Source organism: Myxine glutinosa, chromosome 4 (assembly GCF_964187855.1).
Source record: "Myxine glutinosa chromosome 4, kmMyxGlut1.1, whole genome shotgun sequence".
Taxonomy (NCBI): Eukaryota; Metazoa; Chordata; class Myxini; order Myxiniformes; family Myxinidae; genus Myxine; species Myxine glutinosa.
Window position 1 is genome coordinate 181,616,420 of NC_136264.1, and position 17,527 is coordinate 181,633,946.

The window sequence follows — 17,527 nt, forward strand, 5'->3', positions numbered from 1 at the left end:
TAACAGGTGTGATTGCACAGGTGTGCAACTGAACAGGTGTATGGAGCAGTGTTTGAGTGAGTGATGGTGATGAGTATTGTGCTGACCAAATGGTCCAGGAAGGAAGGAGGGTGCAGGTGGTACCAGGTGTGATTGCACAGGTGTGCAACGACAGGTGTTTGGAGAATGGTTGTGTGGAAGACATGGAGTGTGGAGTATATGGAGTATTGGAATGGATGGTCGTGGAGTGAGTATGGTGGAAACAATGGAGTGGAGTAGATGGTGCGAAGGTGTGAATGGGGGAAGGATGGACCCCCATCGCGAATACCCGGGGAGGGTAGTGTAAGTGTTATGCGGTCCCCATATGCATCATGCGGTCCCCATATGCATCTGGAGGCATTTTTAGTGTCGCCCCCTTCATCCGTTGTTTTCCAGACAACCACGAAACGTCGTCAATAAGCAGTATCCCTTCCATATGCCAAGCTTACCCATTTTCGAGAGGATATCTCTGATGGTTTCGGAAATATTTTGGGTTAATTTCAGAGAAATTCATTGAATTTTACAGTAGGTACGTACGACAAAAGTACATTTTTTACATTTCCGCTGTATGATGCGTGCGTAAGTAAGAGCCTTCAAAACTGGCAGGGCCACAGAACCATGGGAGGTCTGTGCCTAGCAAAGATTCCTAGGCTGAATTATATGTACTGACGGAGATACCAGGCCGCAAAGTCGGCACCGGAGATAAAAACCCTCCTTTTTGACTCTACATGACCGAGTTTGATGTGGTCGTTCACGGAAACTGGCAGGATTTCAGAGTTAAACTTTTAACATAAAGTCAGGTCAGGCAGGTTGTATACAATAAAACAATGCATAGAAATCGTAGTCCCACGAGTTCGGAACGAAACTCATGTTTTGGCACTATTTCAGGCGTCCGCTTGAGGCGTAACGCTTGTCTCTCTTTGAAGTTCTTGGCAAACATTTTTATATTGTCGCTGCTGCCAAGGCGACTCATGGCGACATAAAGCTGTCCATGGCTGAAGAAATCTGTCTTTAGGTAGATGCCTACCTTTTCTAATGTCTGACCTTGAGCCTTGTTACTGGTCATTGCAAAGCAGAGTCGGACAGGGAATTGTTTTCGCTGCATCTGGAAGGGGAACAGGTATTCGGATGGAATGATTGGAATCCTCGGTATGAAGATCTTGTTTCCAGCATGAGGCCCAGTAGCTAGTGTCGCATCGATGAGTTTCGGCATCAGGTTGTCCACGATGTAACGACTCCCATTGCAGTGGCCATTTTTAGGGTCAAAGTTTCGCAGGAGCATTATCGTAGCTGCCTTCTCGAGCAGAGTTTGTGAGAAGGCATTCCTGATGCGCATATCGAGTTAAGGAATTCTACTGGATATTGGTGTCTGTTCTCTACTTCCATTATCTTGTCGCTGCTCAAGTAGACAGATTCCTTCCCAGGGTATTGCCGCAGTACGATCGCATTCACTTCATCAACCGCCTCATTCGTAGGACAGAGGATGGTTCGGCTGCAAAGCCAGTTCCTGTCAGCATGCAAGGTGCTCAGGTTGCTGAATATGATGTCAGTGAGGCTCTTGACGTTTTCTCCTTGGGTCAGGTAGTCCTCCTTGACTTGAACTTTGAACTCGCCGATTTCTGCATCGATGGGTAGCCTTCCCTCTCCAATTCTTACAGAGCATACATACCTCCACTGAACGTACAGAGCATACACAATTCGTACATAGCATACATACCTCCGCTGAACGTACAGCGCATACACAATTCGTACAGAGCATACACACCTCCGCTGAACGTGCAGAGCATACACAATTCGTACAGAGCATACATACCTCCGCTGAACGTACAGAGCATACACAATTCGTACAGAGCATACACAATTCGTACAGAGCATACACAATTCGTACAGAGCATACATACCTCCGCTGAACGTACAGAGCATACACAATTCGTACATTGCATACACAATTCGTACAGAGCATACACACCTCCGCTGAACGTGCGGAGCATACACAATTCGTACAAAGCATACATACCTCCGCTGAACGTACAGAGCATACACAATTCGTACATAGCATACATACCTCCGCTGAACGTACAGAGCACACACAATTCGTACAGAGCATACACAATTCGTACAGCGCATACACAATTCCTACAGAGAATACACACCTCTGCTCATTGTACAGAGCATACACACCTCTGCTGAACGTACAGAGCGTACACAATTCGTACAGTGCATACACAATTCGTACAGAGCATACACACCTCCGCTGAGTGTACAGAGCATACACACCTCCGCTGAACGTGCAGAGCATACACAATTCGTACAGAGCACACACAATTCATACAGAGAATACACACCTCCGCTGAACGTACAGAGCATACACACCTCCGCTGAACGTGCAGAGCATACACAATTCGTACAGAGCACACACAATTCGTACAGAGCACACACAATTCGTACAGAGCATACACAATTCGTACAGAGCATACACAATTCGTACAGAGCATACATTCCTCCGCTGAACGTACAGAGCATACACAATTCGTACAGAGCATACACACCTCCGCTGAACGTGCAGGGCATACACAATTCGTACATTGCATACACAATTCATACAGAGCATACACAATTCGTACAGAGCATACATACCTCCGCTGAACGTGCAGAGCATACACAATTCGTACAGAGCATACATACCTCCGCTGAACGTACAGAGCATACACAATTCGTACATAGCATACACAATTCGTACAGAGCATACACACCTCCGCTGAACGTGCGGAGCATACACAATTCGTACAAAGCATACATACCTCCGCTGAACGTACAGAGCATACACAATTCGTACATAGCATACATACCTCCGCTGAACGTACAGAGCACACACAATTCGTACAGAGCATACACAATTCGTACAGAGCATACACAATTCCTACAGAGAATACACACCTCTGCTCATTGTACAGAGCATACACACCTCTGCTGAACGTACAGAGCGTACACAATTCGTACAGTGCATACACAATTCGTACAGAGCATACACACCTCCGCTGAGTGTACAGAGCATACACACCTCCGCTGAACGTGCAGAGCATACACAATTCGTACAGAGCACACACAATTCATACAGAGAATACACACCTCCGCTGAACGTACAGAGCATACACACCTCCGCTGAACGTGCAGAGCATACACAATTCGTACAGAGCACACACAATTCGTACAGAGCACACACAATTCGTACAGAGCATACACAATTCGTACAGAGCATACACAATTCGTACAGAGCATACATTCCTCCGCTGAACGTACAGAGCATACACAATTCGTACAGAGCATACACACCTCCGCTGAACGTGCAGGGCATACACAATTCGTACATTGCATACACAATTCATACAGAGCATACACAATTCGTACAGAGCATACATACCTCCGCTGAACGTGCAGAGCATACACAATTCGTACAGAGCATACATACCTCCGCTGAACGTACAGAGCATACACAATTCGTACATAGCATACACAATTCGTACAGAGCATACACACCTCCGCTGAACGTGCAGAGCATACACAATTCGTACAGAGCATACATACCTCCGCTGAACGTACAGAGCATACACAATTCGTACATAGCATACATACCTCCGCTGAACGTACAGAGCACACACAATTCGTACAGAGCATACACAATTCGTACAGAGCATACACAATTCATACAGAGAATACACACCTCCGCTGAACGTACAGAGCATACACACCTCTGCTGAACGTACAGAGCATACACAATTCGTACAGTGCATACACAATTCGAACCGAGCATACACACCTCCACTGAACGTACAGAGCATACACACCTCCACTGAACATACAGAGCATACACAATTCGTACAGACCATACACAATTCGTACAGAGCATACACAATTCATACAGAGAATACACACCTCCGCTGAACGTACAGAGCATACACAATCTGTACAGTGCATACACAATTCGTATAGAGCATACACACCTCCGCTGAACGTACAGAGCATACACAATTCGTACAGAGTACACACAATTCATACAGAGAATACACACCACCGCTGAACGTACAGAGCATAAACATCTCCGCTGAACGTGCAGAGCATACACAATTCGTACAGAGCACACACAATTCGTGCAGAGCATACACAATTCGTACAGAGCATACACAATTCGTACAGAGCATACACAATTCATACAGAGAATACACACCTCTGCTGAACGTACAGAGCATACACAATTCGTACAGTGCATACACAATTCGTACTGAGCATACACACCTCCACTTAACGTGCAGAGCATACACAATTCGTACAGCGCATACATACCTCCGCTGAACGTACAGAGCATACACAATTCGTACATAGCATACATACCTCTGCTGAACGTACAGAGTATACACAATTCGTACAGAGCATACATACCTCCGCTGAACGTACAGAGCATACACAATACGGGTGTTTAATGATGCTTATTATTGGTTTTGGGTCGTCCTTCCCGCATATCTCGTGGGATTGTGAGTTTGAGAGACGGCCATGATGGCGGGGGGGGGGGGGGGGGGGGATGGGGGATGGAGGCCGGGTGTGGGAGAGGGGGGGGGGGTGGGGGTTGGAATTCTCTCAAGGAGGGATTCAACCCGTGTCCTTATCAAAGGTCTTTGTCCGAGGTCACTGAGTTCGATCGGTGCAGTTGTGCAGCGATCAGTGCAGCCGTTTGTGCGGCACCCAGGAAAACAACATCGTCACAATGAGAACATCATCACAATGAACGTTATGCGAACGCGAATGTTATGCGGGAGTCCAAACCTGAGAATGCTGGAGACGAAAGCTGAAATTGGGAAAACTAAATAGCCTATTTTACTCCTGGAGATCCCAGGATTATCCACCGAAAATATCGTTGCGATCGGTTCAGCAGTTTTTACGGTACCTTCGAACGGACAGACAGACAGACAGACAGACAGACGGACGGACATTTGGTGAATTATAGTAAGATTTCAATAAAAGCCACATCACTGTTCATATCGGTAAATATTATTCCATCGTGTTTGGAAAAACTGGAAAATTGGAAAACTTGGAAAAATAGGAAAAACAATATTGCCTATTTTACTCCCAGGAGTCCCAGGAATACCCACCCAAAATATAGTTGCGATCGGTTGAGCCGTTTTTGCGTTACCTTCGAACAGATGGACGGACATTTGGTGAATTATAGTAAGATTAGACCCCTCAAATATTTTACCCTTTAGACTCTTTCGACGCCTTTAAGAATTTATGTCATTTAGACCCCTTTGGCCTTTCTAGACATTCAGACCCCATTGAGGCAGACCCTGCAGATCCGTTTGACCCTTTAGAGACCAAAGACCCTTTAGACACCTTCAGACTCCGTAGACTTTTATACCGTTGGACCCCTAACGACTATTGGAACATATTACCCTGCAGACTATTTTGACACTTTTGACCCCTTGGACACCTTAAGACTCCTTAGACCATTTAGACCTTTATACTTCTTTAGATGCTGAGACCGCTTAAGACACCTTTTCTTACCATTACAATCCCCTAGATCCTAACTACTATTGCAACATAACCTTCAGAGTTTAGACCTTTATAACCTTTTAATACCCTAATAGACACCCTTCAACCTTCTAGACACCTTCGACCATTTTGACCTGTAGACCTTTCAAGACCATTTACCCCATTTACAAAATGATTTTTTACTCCATCTTTAGACATCATCTTACTATAATTCATCAAATGTCCGTCCATTCCCAAGTACCGCAAAAACGGCTGAAGTGATCGCAACGAAATTTTGGGTGGGTAATCCTGGAACCCCCTGGAGTAAAATAGGCTATATTGTTTTTCCAATTTTTCCAAGTTTCCAGTTTTTCCAAACACGGTGGAATAATATTTACCGATATGAACAGTGATTTGGCTTTTATTGAAATTCTACAAATACTGTTTAGATTTTGATGCTTTGCGTGTGATATGATTTAACGGATGTTTATATAAATCATTGAAAATAAAAAAGCCTTCAATTTCTGATATTTGCCTTTTCATTTGGGCCTTCCAATTGAAGCCCCGCCCGTGGGGCGGGTACCGTTGCTCGTTTACAAAATGCACAATGCCAATGGTAGGGTCCATAGACAAGTTTGGTAGGGGGCTCCTCCTGACCAATCTGACTCCCCATTCATTTATCTTTCTTTCCCTCTTCCTCGTCATTTTTAGCCGCTGCCAACACAATAAATTGGTTTGGTGAAGTTGTCGCATTCAAGAGGTTTTTCTAAAACGTAAAACGACGGCCTGGACAGCACTGTTTCCAAAGATACCGCCATGTTGTTAAGCGGTACCAAGCGCTCCGTTCCGTTGGAAAACTTGCTGAGTGCTTTGAATCAAGCAAGCCGCTGCTCTCCACTGTTATTCAACATCTGGTGTTTATGTCAGAAATCTTCAAATTCCGTATAAACGATCTCATGTCAAACCGAAGCAATCGTTCGGGGATGTGAGGGAAAATAAACCACAAAGACGACGAAGCCATCTCAAACGTCAAGACGTCGTGCATACGCGGTGACGTCATCTCGTACGAAGTTGTTTTATCGGGTGAGGGCTGTGAGGCGCCAAATTATATAATTATTTCACTCTCGTCTCGTGTCTCGTCTCGTCTCATGGAGATCGTTTCTCGTCGAGACTGTGCTGCTCACAGATAGGCCTCCGCTGGGTGTGTGGGTCTGGTCTCTCCTTCAAGACGAATCGGTTTCAATCTTTTGGAGTTTCTGTGAGTGAAATATAAAAGCCGCTGTACCAGAAACTCTTAAATCTTTCTTTTCCTGAGAATACTTTATGATTTATGCACAGTCATTTAATTTTATTAACGTTATAGCGGTTATAAAGATAACAATAAGATTCCCATACAACAATAAGCGCAATGGTTGCCAACCCATGGTTGTTTGTCCGTTCTCTAACCTTTTCCGCCTCTCCTCTGTCTCCCCGAATAAGCCATGATATTGATACAGCAACGGATACCATCACCATGGATGTCTAGCTGAGTACAGTAATGAGTAATGAGTAACAGGCGGCTCCGTTTCGCGCTCGTCTCTTTGTGCTTCTTCATCTGAAGGCAGGCGCGGGGCTGCCGAAGCAGCTCCACAGCAAGGAATACACTGGCCCTGGGTGGTTTGCCGTTGCCTTCCCAGCAATAGTTGGTGCAGGAATTAAAAATTTGTTCAGCATGCCAGCGCCAATTTTCTTCAAATTTCTTCTTATTCGCCAACTATTTGTGAGGGACAGAATGGGATCTTCTTCTGCCTCCTCCTCTTCGTTTTCCTCTTCTTCTTCCGTTTCCGCTTCTTCTTCTTCCTATTCTTCTTTTTCTTCTTTTGAATGCAGCATATGGATGGCTGTGGGGTAGCATCATTGGCTGAGAGTGGGGCTGTTCTGCTGATGTGATGGCCGCTACACTGGTTCGGGCTGGAATTTTGCTATTTGGTCGTAGTGCGGGCGATAGCTCGCCTACTCTCCGCAAAAGACACCGTGGGATATTTAACGTCCACCCACGAATGCCGGCAGACGGGACGCCAGTTTAACGTCCATCCGAGAGACGGCACATACATTGATGGATCTCCCTACCTGTGAAACACCGGGATGACGGTTTATAGATGGGTCAGGATTTGAACCCAGACGAGTGTGCACACCTTTAGGCCATCAGCACTCTGCTGTGGTTGCCAGTTGCTAAGATATAAGGTTCTAGTTGTCTGTGGACAATTCAAACCTGTTCAATTTGGTAAGAGTAATGCGTAACGATTAGTTTGGTCCTGAGTTTGTCGAAATTTACATGCAAGCAAACAGAGAGAAAGAGAAGACAGTTCGGATATTGTGGTGCTATGCACACACAGCTCGTTTGCCAAGAAGGTAGGCCACCACGCGTTGAACAAAACCAAACACTTTATTCAAGGCTCGCACGTAAGCACTGGGCGGGCTCGACTTTCGAGCCCGCGTATATATCCCGAGGCCACGCCTTGCACTCGGGCGTGGCCGGTCGGCCGAAAGGCGGGTCATGTATTTCAGTTCAACCCCTAAGCCTCATGACTCCTTTGCTCCGGGCGTGGCCCGAGCCTTGCTTCCACGCCCGGTCGCTCGCGTCACCCACTGGTGCGCGGAATTATGACCTGCCGGCATTGTGTCCGCCACACGCGTCCCCCCAGAATTCCCGGGTACCTGAAGGGTGAGCTTGCGGGGAAACCGGATGACCCGGCCGAAACGCCCTCTGGCGATGCGTGCAGGGCTGGGGGGTGGCAGGACAGCGGGGGTGGAGGGTGCCGGGGGTCCGCCCGCCGGGGGACGGCCTCAACGCGGAGGCAGAGCTGCTTGCGGGGGGTGGTCCAGGTCGAGGTGGGCCGGCTTGAGGCGGTCCACAGAGATGCGATCTGCAGTACCGCCGATGTCCACGGTGAAATGCTTGTCCCCGGTCTCCAGCACGCGGAAGGGCCCGTCGTACGGGGGCCACAGCGGTGCCTGGTGGGCGTCGTGCCGGACAAAAACGTACTCCGCCGTGCGAAGCTCCGGGGCGATGTGTGAGGGCGGGCAACCGTGGTGCGCCGTTGGCACCGGGGCGAACCTCCTGGCGGTCTCCTGAAGGGCGGAGCGCTGTTGTGTCGCGGACCAAGGAGCCGTGGAGTCGGGGATGAATTCGCCCGGTACCCGCAGCGGTTGTCCAAAAACCAGCTCTGCCGAGGACGCGCGAGGGTCCTGCTGGGCCGTCCGGAGGCCCAGCAGGACCCAGGGGAGCCTGTCAGCCCAGCTGCCGTCGCAGAGGCTGGCCCGGAGCGCGGCCTTCATCGAGCGATGGAAGCGCTCGCACAGGCCGTTGGCCTGGGGGTGGTAGGCCGTGGTGCGGTGCAGCTTGACGCCGAGCCCCTGCGCCACCTCTCCCCAGAGCTCCGAGGTGAACTGGGGGCCGCGGTTGGACGAGATGTCCGAGGGGGCGCCGAACCGGGCAACCCAAGTGGCGATGAAAGCTTGCGGGACGTCAGCCGCAGCCGTCGCCGCCAATGGCACGGCCTCCGGCCACCGGGTGGTGCGGTCCACCATGGTGAGGAGGTGGGTGAAACCCCGCGAGGGGGGCAGAGGTCCCACCAAGTCGACGTGGACATGGTCGAACCGACGCTCGGGCACCGTAAACGGGGCCAACGGGGCCTGATTGTGGCGGTGGACCTTTGCGCGCTGGCACGCGAGGCACGTTCTGGCCCAGTCGCGGACGTTCTTCCGGAGGCCACGCCAGATGAACTTTGCCGCGACCAGCTTCTGGGAGGCCTTCGTGCCCGGGTGGGACAGGCCGTGGATGGCATCAAAAACCGGGCGCTGCCAGCCAGCGGGCACGATGGGGCGAGGCCGGCCGAGAGAGACGTCGCACAAGAGGGCAGTGCCCGTGACGTCGAACGGTACCTCGGTGACGCAGAGGCCTGTGACGGCGGTCCGAAAGGCCTGTACGTCGGTCGGCGGTCTGGTCCGCTGCCATCCGGGCATAGTCGATCTCGAGGTGGACCGCATGTGCGACGGACCGGGAAAGGTAATCCGCCACCGGGTTGTCCTTACCCGCGACGTGTCGGATGTCCGTCGTGTATTCGGACACGGCAGAGAGGTGACGCTGCTGCCGGGCTGACCACGGCTCGGCGACCTTGGCCATCGCGAAAACAAGGGGCTTGTGATCGACGAAGGCCGTGAACGGGCGGCCCTCGAGAAGATGGCGGAAGTGTCGGACCGCTAGGTGGAGCCCGAGAAGCTCGCGGTCGAAGGTGCTGTCCCGGCGTTCGTGCGGGCGGAGCTGCCGGCTAAAAAACGCCAGTGGCTGCCAAGCACCATTCACCCACTGCTCGTGCACCGCACCCACCACGTCGTCCGACACGTTAGTGGTGAGGGTGATTGGTGCATTGGGCGTAGGGTGCGCCAGCATGGTGGCGTTGGCCAAGGCCAGCTTCGCGCCCGCAAATGCCGCGTCCATCTGCTCCGTCCAGGCGATATCACCTTTGCCTGGCTTCCCCCGGAGTGCCTCGTGCAGGGGGAGCAGGAGCTGGGCGACGCGGGGCACGAAGCGGTGATAAACATTCACCATGCCCAGGAATTCCTGGAGCCCTTTGATTGTGCGGGGGCGCGGGAAACTCCTGACCGCCTCCACCTTGGCCGGTAAAGGAATGGCCCCGTGCCTGGTGATGCGGTGCCCCAGGAAGTCGATAGCGGTGACGCCGAACCGGCACTTCGCGGGGTTGATTATCAGGCCATGCTGGCCCAGGCGTTCGAAAAGCGTGCGGAGATGGAGCAGGTGCTCCTCCCGGGACGCGCTCGTGACTAGGATGTCGTCCAGGTAGACGTAGACGAAGGACAAGTCGCGCAAGACGCTGTCCATGAGCCGCTGGAACGCCCGTGGCCGCATTTTTCAACCCAAAAGGCATCCGCAAGAACTCGAAGAGGCCGAAAGGTGTTATAACGGCTGTCTTCGGGACGTCTTCCTGTTTGACGGGCACCTGGTGGTAGCCCCGGATGAGGTCCACCTTGGAAAAAATAGTCGTTTTTGCCAACCGGGCGGAAAAGTCTTGAATGTGCGGGACCGGGTAGCGGTCGGGGGTGGTGGCGTCGTTGAGCCGGCGGTAGTCACCGCTCGGCCGCCATCCGCCGCCGGGCTTGGGCACAATGTGCAGCGGTGAGGCCCATGCGCTGTTGGAACGCCGGACGATGCCCAGCCGCTCCAGCGTGGCGAATTCCGCCTTCGCAACGGCGAGCTTCGTTGGGTCGAGGCGGCACGCTCGGGCGTAGACCGGTGGTCCGACGGTGGGAATATGGTGTTCCACCCCGTGTTTGACGGCCTCCGCTGAAAAGGTGCCGGGAATCTGGCGAGGAGGCGGGTAAACTCGTCCGCTGCCGGAAGCGTACAGACCAACCTCGCCGGGACGGAACCGCTCAGCAAGCCGCTCGGTGAGCTGCTCAGCAAGCTGCTCAACGAGCCGCTTAGCGAGCAAGCGAGCGAGCTGAAGGTTTCGGCCTAGACGAGGCGTCTGCGCTTAACGTCCACCAACAGCCCATGCGCACAAAGGAAATCCGCACCGAGCAGGGCCATTGGCACACTGGTGGTGACGAAAGACCACTGGAAGCGCTGTTGCCCAAACCGCAGCGAGAGACGACGCTTCCCGAATGTGTGGATGGGAGTTCCGTTGGCAGTGAGCAAGGCGGGGCCCCGGCCTGCGGCTTGCTTGTCGGACGCGGAGGCAGGGAGGACGCTTACCTGCGCTCCAGTGTCGCACAGAAAGCGATGACCAGACGAGGTGTCCTTGATGAAAAGGAGGCTGACGGAATGGCCGACGCTCATGGCCGCAAGTGAGCGCCGGCCCGGTCGTTTCCCGACCCGTCGAAAGAGCACGGCGGGTGGCACGCACGGGCCTTGCGGCCGAACCTGGCATGATAATAGCACCAGGTTTGCGGTGGTGGCTGCCGCATCGGCCGTGACGGCGGTGGTGGGCGGGGCGTAGCAGCGGCCACGAGGGACTCAGGGGGCGCTGAAGCCTCCGCACCGGGATCCACTACGGCAGCACTATGCGTCGGCCGCGTGTCGCAGGCCGCGAAAAATTTGTCCGCCTCTCTGGCCAGGGCGCGGGGTTCCGTTATAGCCGAACCGGCCAGCGCGAGCCGTACCTGCGCAGGTAGCTGGCGGAGGAAAAGCGCTCGGAAAAGGAAATCCGGGCATTTGTCTCCAAGAAGGGACAACATATAATCCATCCGAATGGACGGTCGTGTTTCGCCGAGGGCGGGAAGGTCAAGGAGCCGGTCGGCGCTGTCGGCCTCCGTGAGCCCGAACGTGGTGATGAGAAGTCGTTTGAGCACCGCGTACTTGTGGGTACCCGGCGGGTGCTGACGCGACGCGGGCGGCAGTGCCGGGTCCGAGGGTGGCGACCACGTGAAAGTACATGGTGTCGTCCGCTGTGATGCACCGGAGCTGGAATTGGGCCTCGGCTTGCACAAACCAAACATCGGCCTGTGCTTCCCAGAACTCCGGGAGTTTGACGGCGACAGCGTTGGTAGCCATGGCGCGTTCAGGGGTCAGCTACGGCTGAACCAGTCGGGGTCACCAGTGTGGTGCTATGCACACACAGCTCGTTTGCCAAGAAGGTAGGCCACCACGCGTTGAACAAAACCAAACACTTTATTCAAGGCTCGCACGTAAGCACTGGGCGGGCTCGACTTTCGAGCCCGCGTATATATCCCGAGGCCACGCCTTGCCCTCGGGCGTGGCCGGTCGGCCGAAAGGCGGGGCATGTATTTCAGTTCAACCCCTAAGCCTCATGACTCCTTTGCTCCGGGCGTGGCCCAAGCCTTGCTTCCACGCCCGGTCGCTCGCGTCACCCACTGGTGCGTGGAATTATGACCCGCCAGCATTGTGTCCGCCACAATATGCTCATTTTCTTAATGTGCTTATCGCACTCAGTGATCTGACTTACGCTCCGGGTCTTGGAGGTTGATGGTTCAAACCCCGGCCAAGTCATACCAAAGACTTAAAAATAAAAAAGGGTACGTGCTGCTTCCTTGGTTGACGCTTAGCATTTAAAACGATAGAATACGAACAAACAACGGTGGGACTGCAATGGCAAACCATCCAGTATCCCTTGCCAAGAAACTGCTTTCGCTGCACCAACGCTCTGTAAAGAGCATAATAACCATTCCTTTCACACCGTGAGGTGCATGGGGCTGCCAAGGCAGTTTCTTTGCCTAATGATTGCAACCCTAGACGGGTCGCTACTCCGATGCAGGATACTCAAATAGCTTATTACCCCAGTAAGCTGGTTCTCATTTTGCCGACTTCGAAGGAAGACAGGCTGAGTCAACTCCCTGGTGTTATTTCAACGGCACGACATGGGCTCACACTCAAGATCCTTGAAGATCTTAAGCCAGCCACCTTAACCATTAAGTCAGGTCAGGTCAGTCTTTTGGGACTGCCACTGGTAACTTAACCCAGTGCTACCTGCCGCATGGTCGGTTTGTCGGCGACTAAACTGACACTCCTCATTGGCTTTGCTAGTGGGGAGGGTGAATGTGACTGTGGTACATACTGCTTACTTGCTTTAAAAGGATATAGCACTGATAATCCCCATTGGTTAGCATCCAGGGGGAGGAGGACATTCCTCCTGAGGTAATGGTCCGCTGAATATTGTGAGAAAAGAGGCTCCATTGTTCTGACGTCGCTGTTACCCAGAGTATCCCGGAAAGTGATGGCAGTGGCGGCACTTTCCCCAAGGTGTGTGTGTGTGTGTGTGTGTGTGTGTGTGTGTGTGTGTGTGTGTGTGTGTGTGTGTGTGTGTGTGTGTGTGTGTGTGTGTGTGTGTGTGTGTGTGTGTGTGTGTGTGTGTGTGCACCAGCTCTACTGCGAGCCTTAGCCCATGTTTAAAAAAAGAAAAGCAAGCCAACACCAAGAATTGTTTTTTATTTTAAGATATTTTTGAAAAAAAACCCTTAATTTTATCTCATTTAGCTTGTTGTTCCTCTCTCTGTATTTTTGCATTTCAAAATCACAGTGTAGTCATCTGGAGCTTGTTGGCTTAGAAAGCCACGCATGTCGCAACACTATCATGATGTTTATTTTTATATTTTCTCTCATGAGAAGCAAGAAATGTATTTGAACCACAACTTTCAGGTACCAGATGTATCATGTGGTTGTCACTTTTGATATCTGTAAGGTTGGTGAGTGTTAGTGTTGGGATGAAGGGAGTGGACTTTGGCATGATTTAAGCCTTTATTTACTCCATTTACTTTATCAAACATTTGAAAATGGGACTTGTTCATATTTGTTGCTTGGTTGGCAAAATATTTTGTTCAATAATATACCATTTCCTGTTTTGTAGAACAATTTGTTTCTTTTTTAGTGATATCAGAGGATGCTCTGGCAGTGATAATTTTTGACCAAGTTCCAGTGTGGACACAGTGGCTATGACATTTTATGGCTTTTTGTTTACAGATGATGAAAGAAGATGCAAAGAGTGAGTGTGTCACAAAAACTGTGAGGAACCAACGGCGGCTACAGCAGGTTGTAGAAGGTGCCAGAAGGAAGCAGGGAAATGAGAGGCACCAGGCCAAGAGGGAAACAAGACTGAGGAGGCCAGAGATGGAGAAGTTGGAGGAAGAATTGTGTTTCATGGTGCGACGAGAATCTGAAATGTTTAAGATGTTTAGAATTGCTTGTTCCTAAATATTGTCGTGTACAGGGTGATTAACACCACTCTGATTGGATGGACTGAAACAATCGTTTATCTCCCCGGCCTTTTAAATTATTGTGATTATTATGCTCGTGCACGCAGGCTGGGAAGAATCGCGAGGACCTTCCAGCTTTTAAAACCAAATGGGTTTATTCCCAAAATACAACCGGAGAAAATAAAATCGACAATAATTATATACAATGAGGTAAAATAAATCCTATAAAAAAATTAGGCACCTCTCTATCCAGTCATAAGCACAGATGGAGTGAGGGACACAACCGGGCGACTTGTCTCTGGTGGCAGCGGGGGATGGGAGGATGGGCATGGAGCAGGTGATGAGAGGGGCAGGACGATGGGCAAGCTGATGTGGAGACAGCAGGACAACGAAGAGGTGATGAGACGAATAGCACCATCAACAGGCAATGGGGGAGTGTGAGAATAGCACCAGACGACCTCCTTAAAGCTCTTCTCCTTAACAAGACCAATCTCCTCCGACTTCCCTCAGTTATCCTCCCCAAAAATGCGAGCTCCTCTGCGCACTGTTAATTCTCCTCCGTGCTCCTCCCCTTCTCAGATCTCTCGCAATCCTTACTCGCCCTTATCAGCTCCTCTCTCTTCTCCTCAGATATTGGGCAAATCTTCTTGCACTTTTTTGACAGCTCCTCCCTCGTCTCCCTTGACAACCCTCCGCCCCTCCAGGGTTCAGCTCCACCCCCTTCTCTCATACGATCATAGCTCCGTCTCTCTCCTTGCCTGGCAGAATCCCATGGCTTTCTGCTTCGTTTTTCTGGGCTGGTATGAACTTTGTTCTACAGAGAGGTCACCCAGCACGCCCAGTGGATGTTTACAAGAGGTTTTAACACACGTTTCCTTAACTTAAATCCCTCTCTATCTTTATCACAAGCACGACCCTTGTATCCTACACATTAAACACAATCCTTAAGCTAACAGGTCCTTTATCCTTACATTGAGATTTGTTTCCTACTCCCACATGGTCCATGCTATTATATACGGTTCTATCTCTTATAAGGTAATCTCTAACCACCCCCTTCCTCCCCCCCCCCCACCGCCCACCCCCCGCCCCTCCCACCCCCGCCCTTAAACGTAACCATATCATATTGATCAAGTAGTTTTTTGCACAGCGTCCTCCAAATCCTTGTTTAGACTTCTGGCAATTTCAATCTTAACCTGCAAATGCTTGTTTTTACAGCTGGATCTATGTAAACAAAGTGAATCTTTTTTGTCCTAATATTGCCACTGCGTGTATATTTGATGGCCGGTTATCAATTACAACTCTTGCTCATTTCAATTTTTTTTTGATGTTTCTAGGATATCAACAGACATGCCATCCAAGGAACAGCCTTGTGTTTCCATGAGATTATGGAGACACCCTTTTGTTTATGGGATAAAAGGTATTGTTGAAATGGATACTTAACTTTGTTTATAATTGCAAAATCTAAACATGAAATGTCTTGTTTCTATGCATTGCCTCATCTACCGCCCTCCCATCTGACATTTTTGGCTGAAGGCCTCGCGGCCAGCTTTGACACCCAACATCCCTCTTGTCCGAGCTCTCTTTTCCTAACCTGTTACAATTTCTTCCACCAGACTCCCAGCTGTATTGGCATTGGTCCATGAACCACTGCTCATTGTGTTGCAGCCAAGTCCTTTTATGACATTTAAGGCCTTGTATGCACTTTATCGTATTCCAAACCTGTGTTCACCTTTATGGGTTCTGACTCTCCTGCAAGAAGAGTAGGTGAACTATATCTAGCACCCTGGCCATATCCCAAATTTCTGTTCTAACCTACATGGGGCACTGCATCACTGGCACCCCGGCAAGAACTGATGCTGACCCACAGCCACGTGATGCATACAAATGATGACGACTCTTTTGCAAAACTTGAACATTTCTGACCTTCTCTACAAACCTTCTTGCTCTTTCACAGCTTCACTTGGCTCTTCAAGTCGAATATTCTTGAAAGTATCTCTCTCACGCTGTCTTCAGGGAAGCGCCAAGGTGCTGCTCTATCTGGCCGTTAAATCGGACATATTGGTATGGCCTACATTCTGCATTCTCTTCCACAAACTGGTCCGCCACCTCTTCATCTCAATGTAAATAGTGCTTTGCACACCTTTCTCAATAGATTCCGATCTCTCCTTTATCACTTTATTCCTTTACTCTCACAGCTATACTGCCCAACAGCCTGTCACTGGTACAATACTTCAGATTTTGAGGCATTTGCCAAAAAGCAGCTTGCCCTTTCCTCCTGAAATCAAATCACAGCAATGGGAAACTGCAGTCTCTCCATACAGTTTGCAATAGGTGTGTTTTGGTCCTCATACGCACTACAGAGCAACCTCGGGTCTACTTGAGGTCTCGTACTTACCATCCAAAAGGACTTGGTGAAATTTGTGCCAAATCAATCACTATCACTAGTAGATGCGTCTCATCCTGGAGGAGGAGACCTGTTCTTTGTAGGACTACCAGTAGACAGGGAAACGCGTGATGAGGGAGGCCCCTACACTGCAAACATCCAACCTCCCAGTCTTCGAACTGCGGCCCCATCAGCTGGCGGCGAGTGGTCACTCCTCCCACTCCCCCTACTCCTTCTCTCTCTCCTCCCCCCGCACCCCCCCCCCCACCCCCACCCCCAGAAACACATTTTACCCTTTTGTTCTCTTCGATCTCTGAGGGAATTCGGTCAGAGTGGCCGACCTAATTTGAGCTGTCGCCTTTCAATGACGATGCCTGGGGCTACTGATAATGGTTAGATGAGTCTTATATTTTCCTTAATTTTTAAAAGTCAAAATCATAACAGATGCTGCTCTTCCAAGCCATAGTGCCTTATCTCTTTCTTCATGGAAAAGTCCAAGTTCTAAAGTCTATGTTCTAGGACCTTTACACAAGGATACACAAGGAGCTTGGATGCAGGAGGAGGCCATTTGGCCCATTAAATTCTCTCTCTCCCTCCCACTCTCTCTCCGTTCCTCCCGCTCTCTCTGTCTCTCTCTCTCCCTCCCACTCTCTCTCCGTCCCTCTCTCTCCCTCCCACTCTCTCTCTCTCCCTCCCACTCTCTCTCTCCCTCCCACTCTCTCTCTCGCTCCCACTATCTCTCTCCCTCCCACTCTCTCTCTCCCTCCCACTCTCTCTCTCGCTCCCACTATCTCTCTCCCTCCCACTCTCTCTCTCCCCCTCTCACTCTCCCCCTCTCACTCTCCCCCCTCTCACTCTCTCTCTCTCCCACACCCACTCGTTCTCCCACTCATTCTC

The 17,527-nt window shown here is 50.7% G+C and overlaps 1 protein-coding gene across 4 annotated transcripts in view; it reads left to right on the forward strand.

Moving 5' to 3' along the window:
* The window catches only part of LOC137425538 (protein deacetylase HDAC6), an 88,991-nt gene that overhangs the window by 10,786 nt on the left and 60,678 nt on the right, over nt 1-17,527 (forward strand). The window contains exons 1-3 of one of the 4 annotated variants that reach the window (XM_068114069.2): nt 6,572-6,621; nt 14,015-14,194; nt 15,582-15,664. In XM_068114069.2, the coding sequence (XP_067970170.2) occupies nt 14,015-14,194; nt 15,582-15,664 (263 nt within the window). In that variant the 5' untranslated portion in view covers nt 6,572-6,621. Of the gene's footprint in view, nt 1-6,571; nt 6,797-14,014; nt 14,195-15,581; nt 15,665-17,527 lie in introns of those variants that run through there. The other 3 variants (XM_068114068.2, XM_068114070.2, XM_078776771.1) reach the window with 3 other exon arrangements.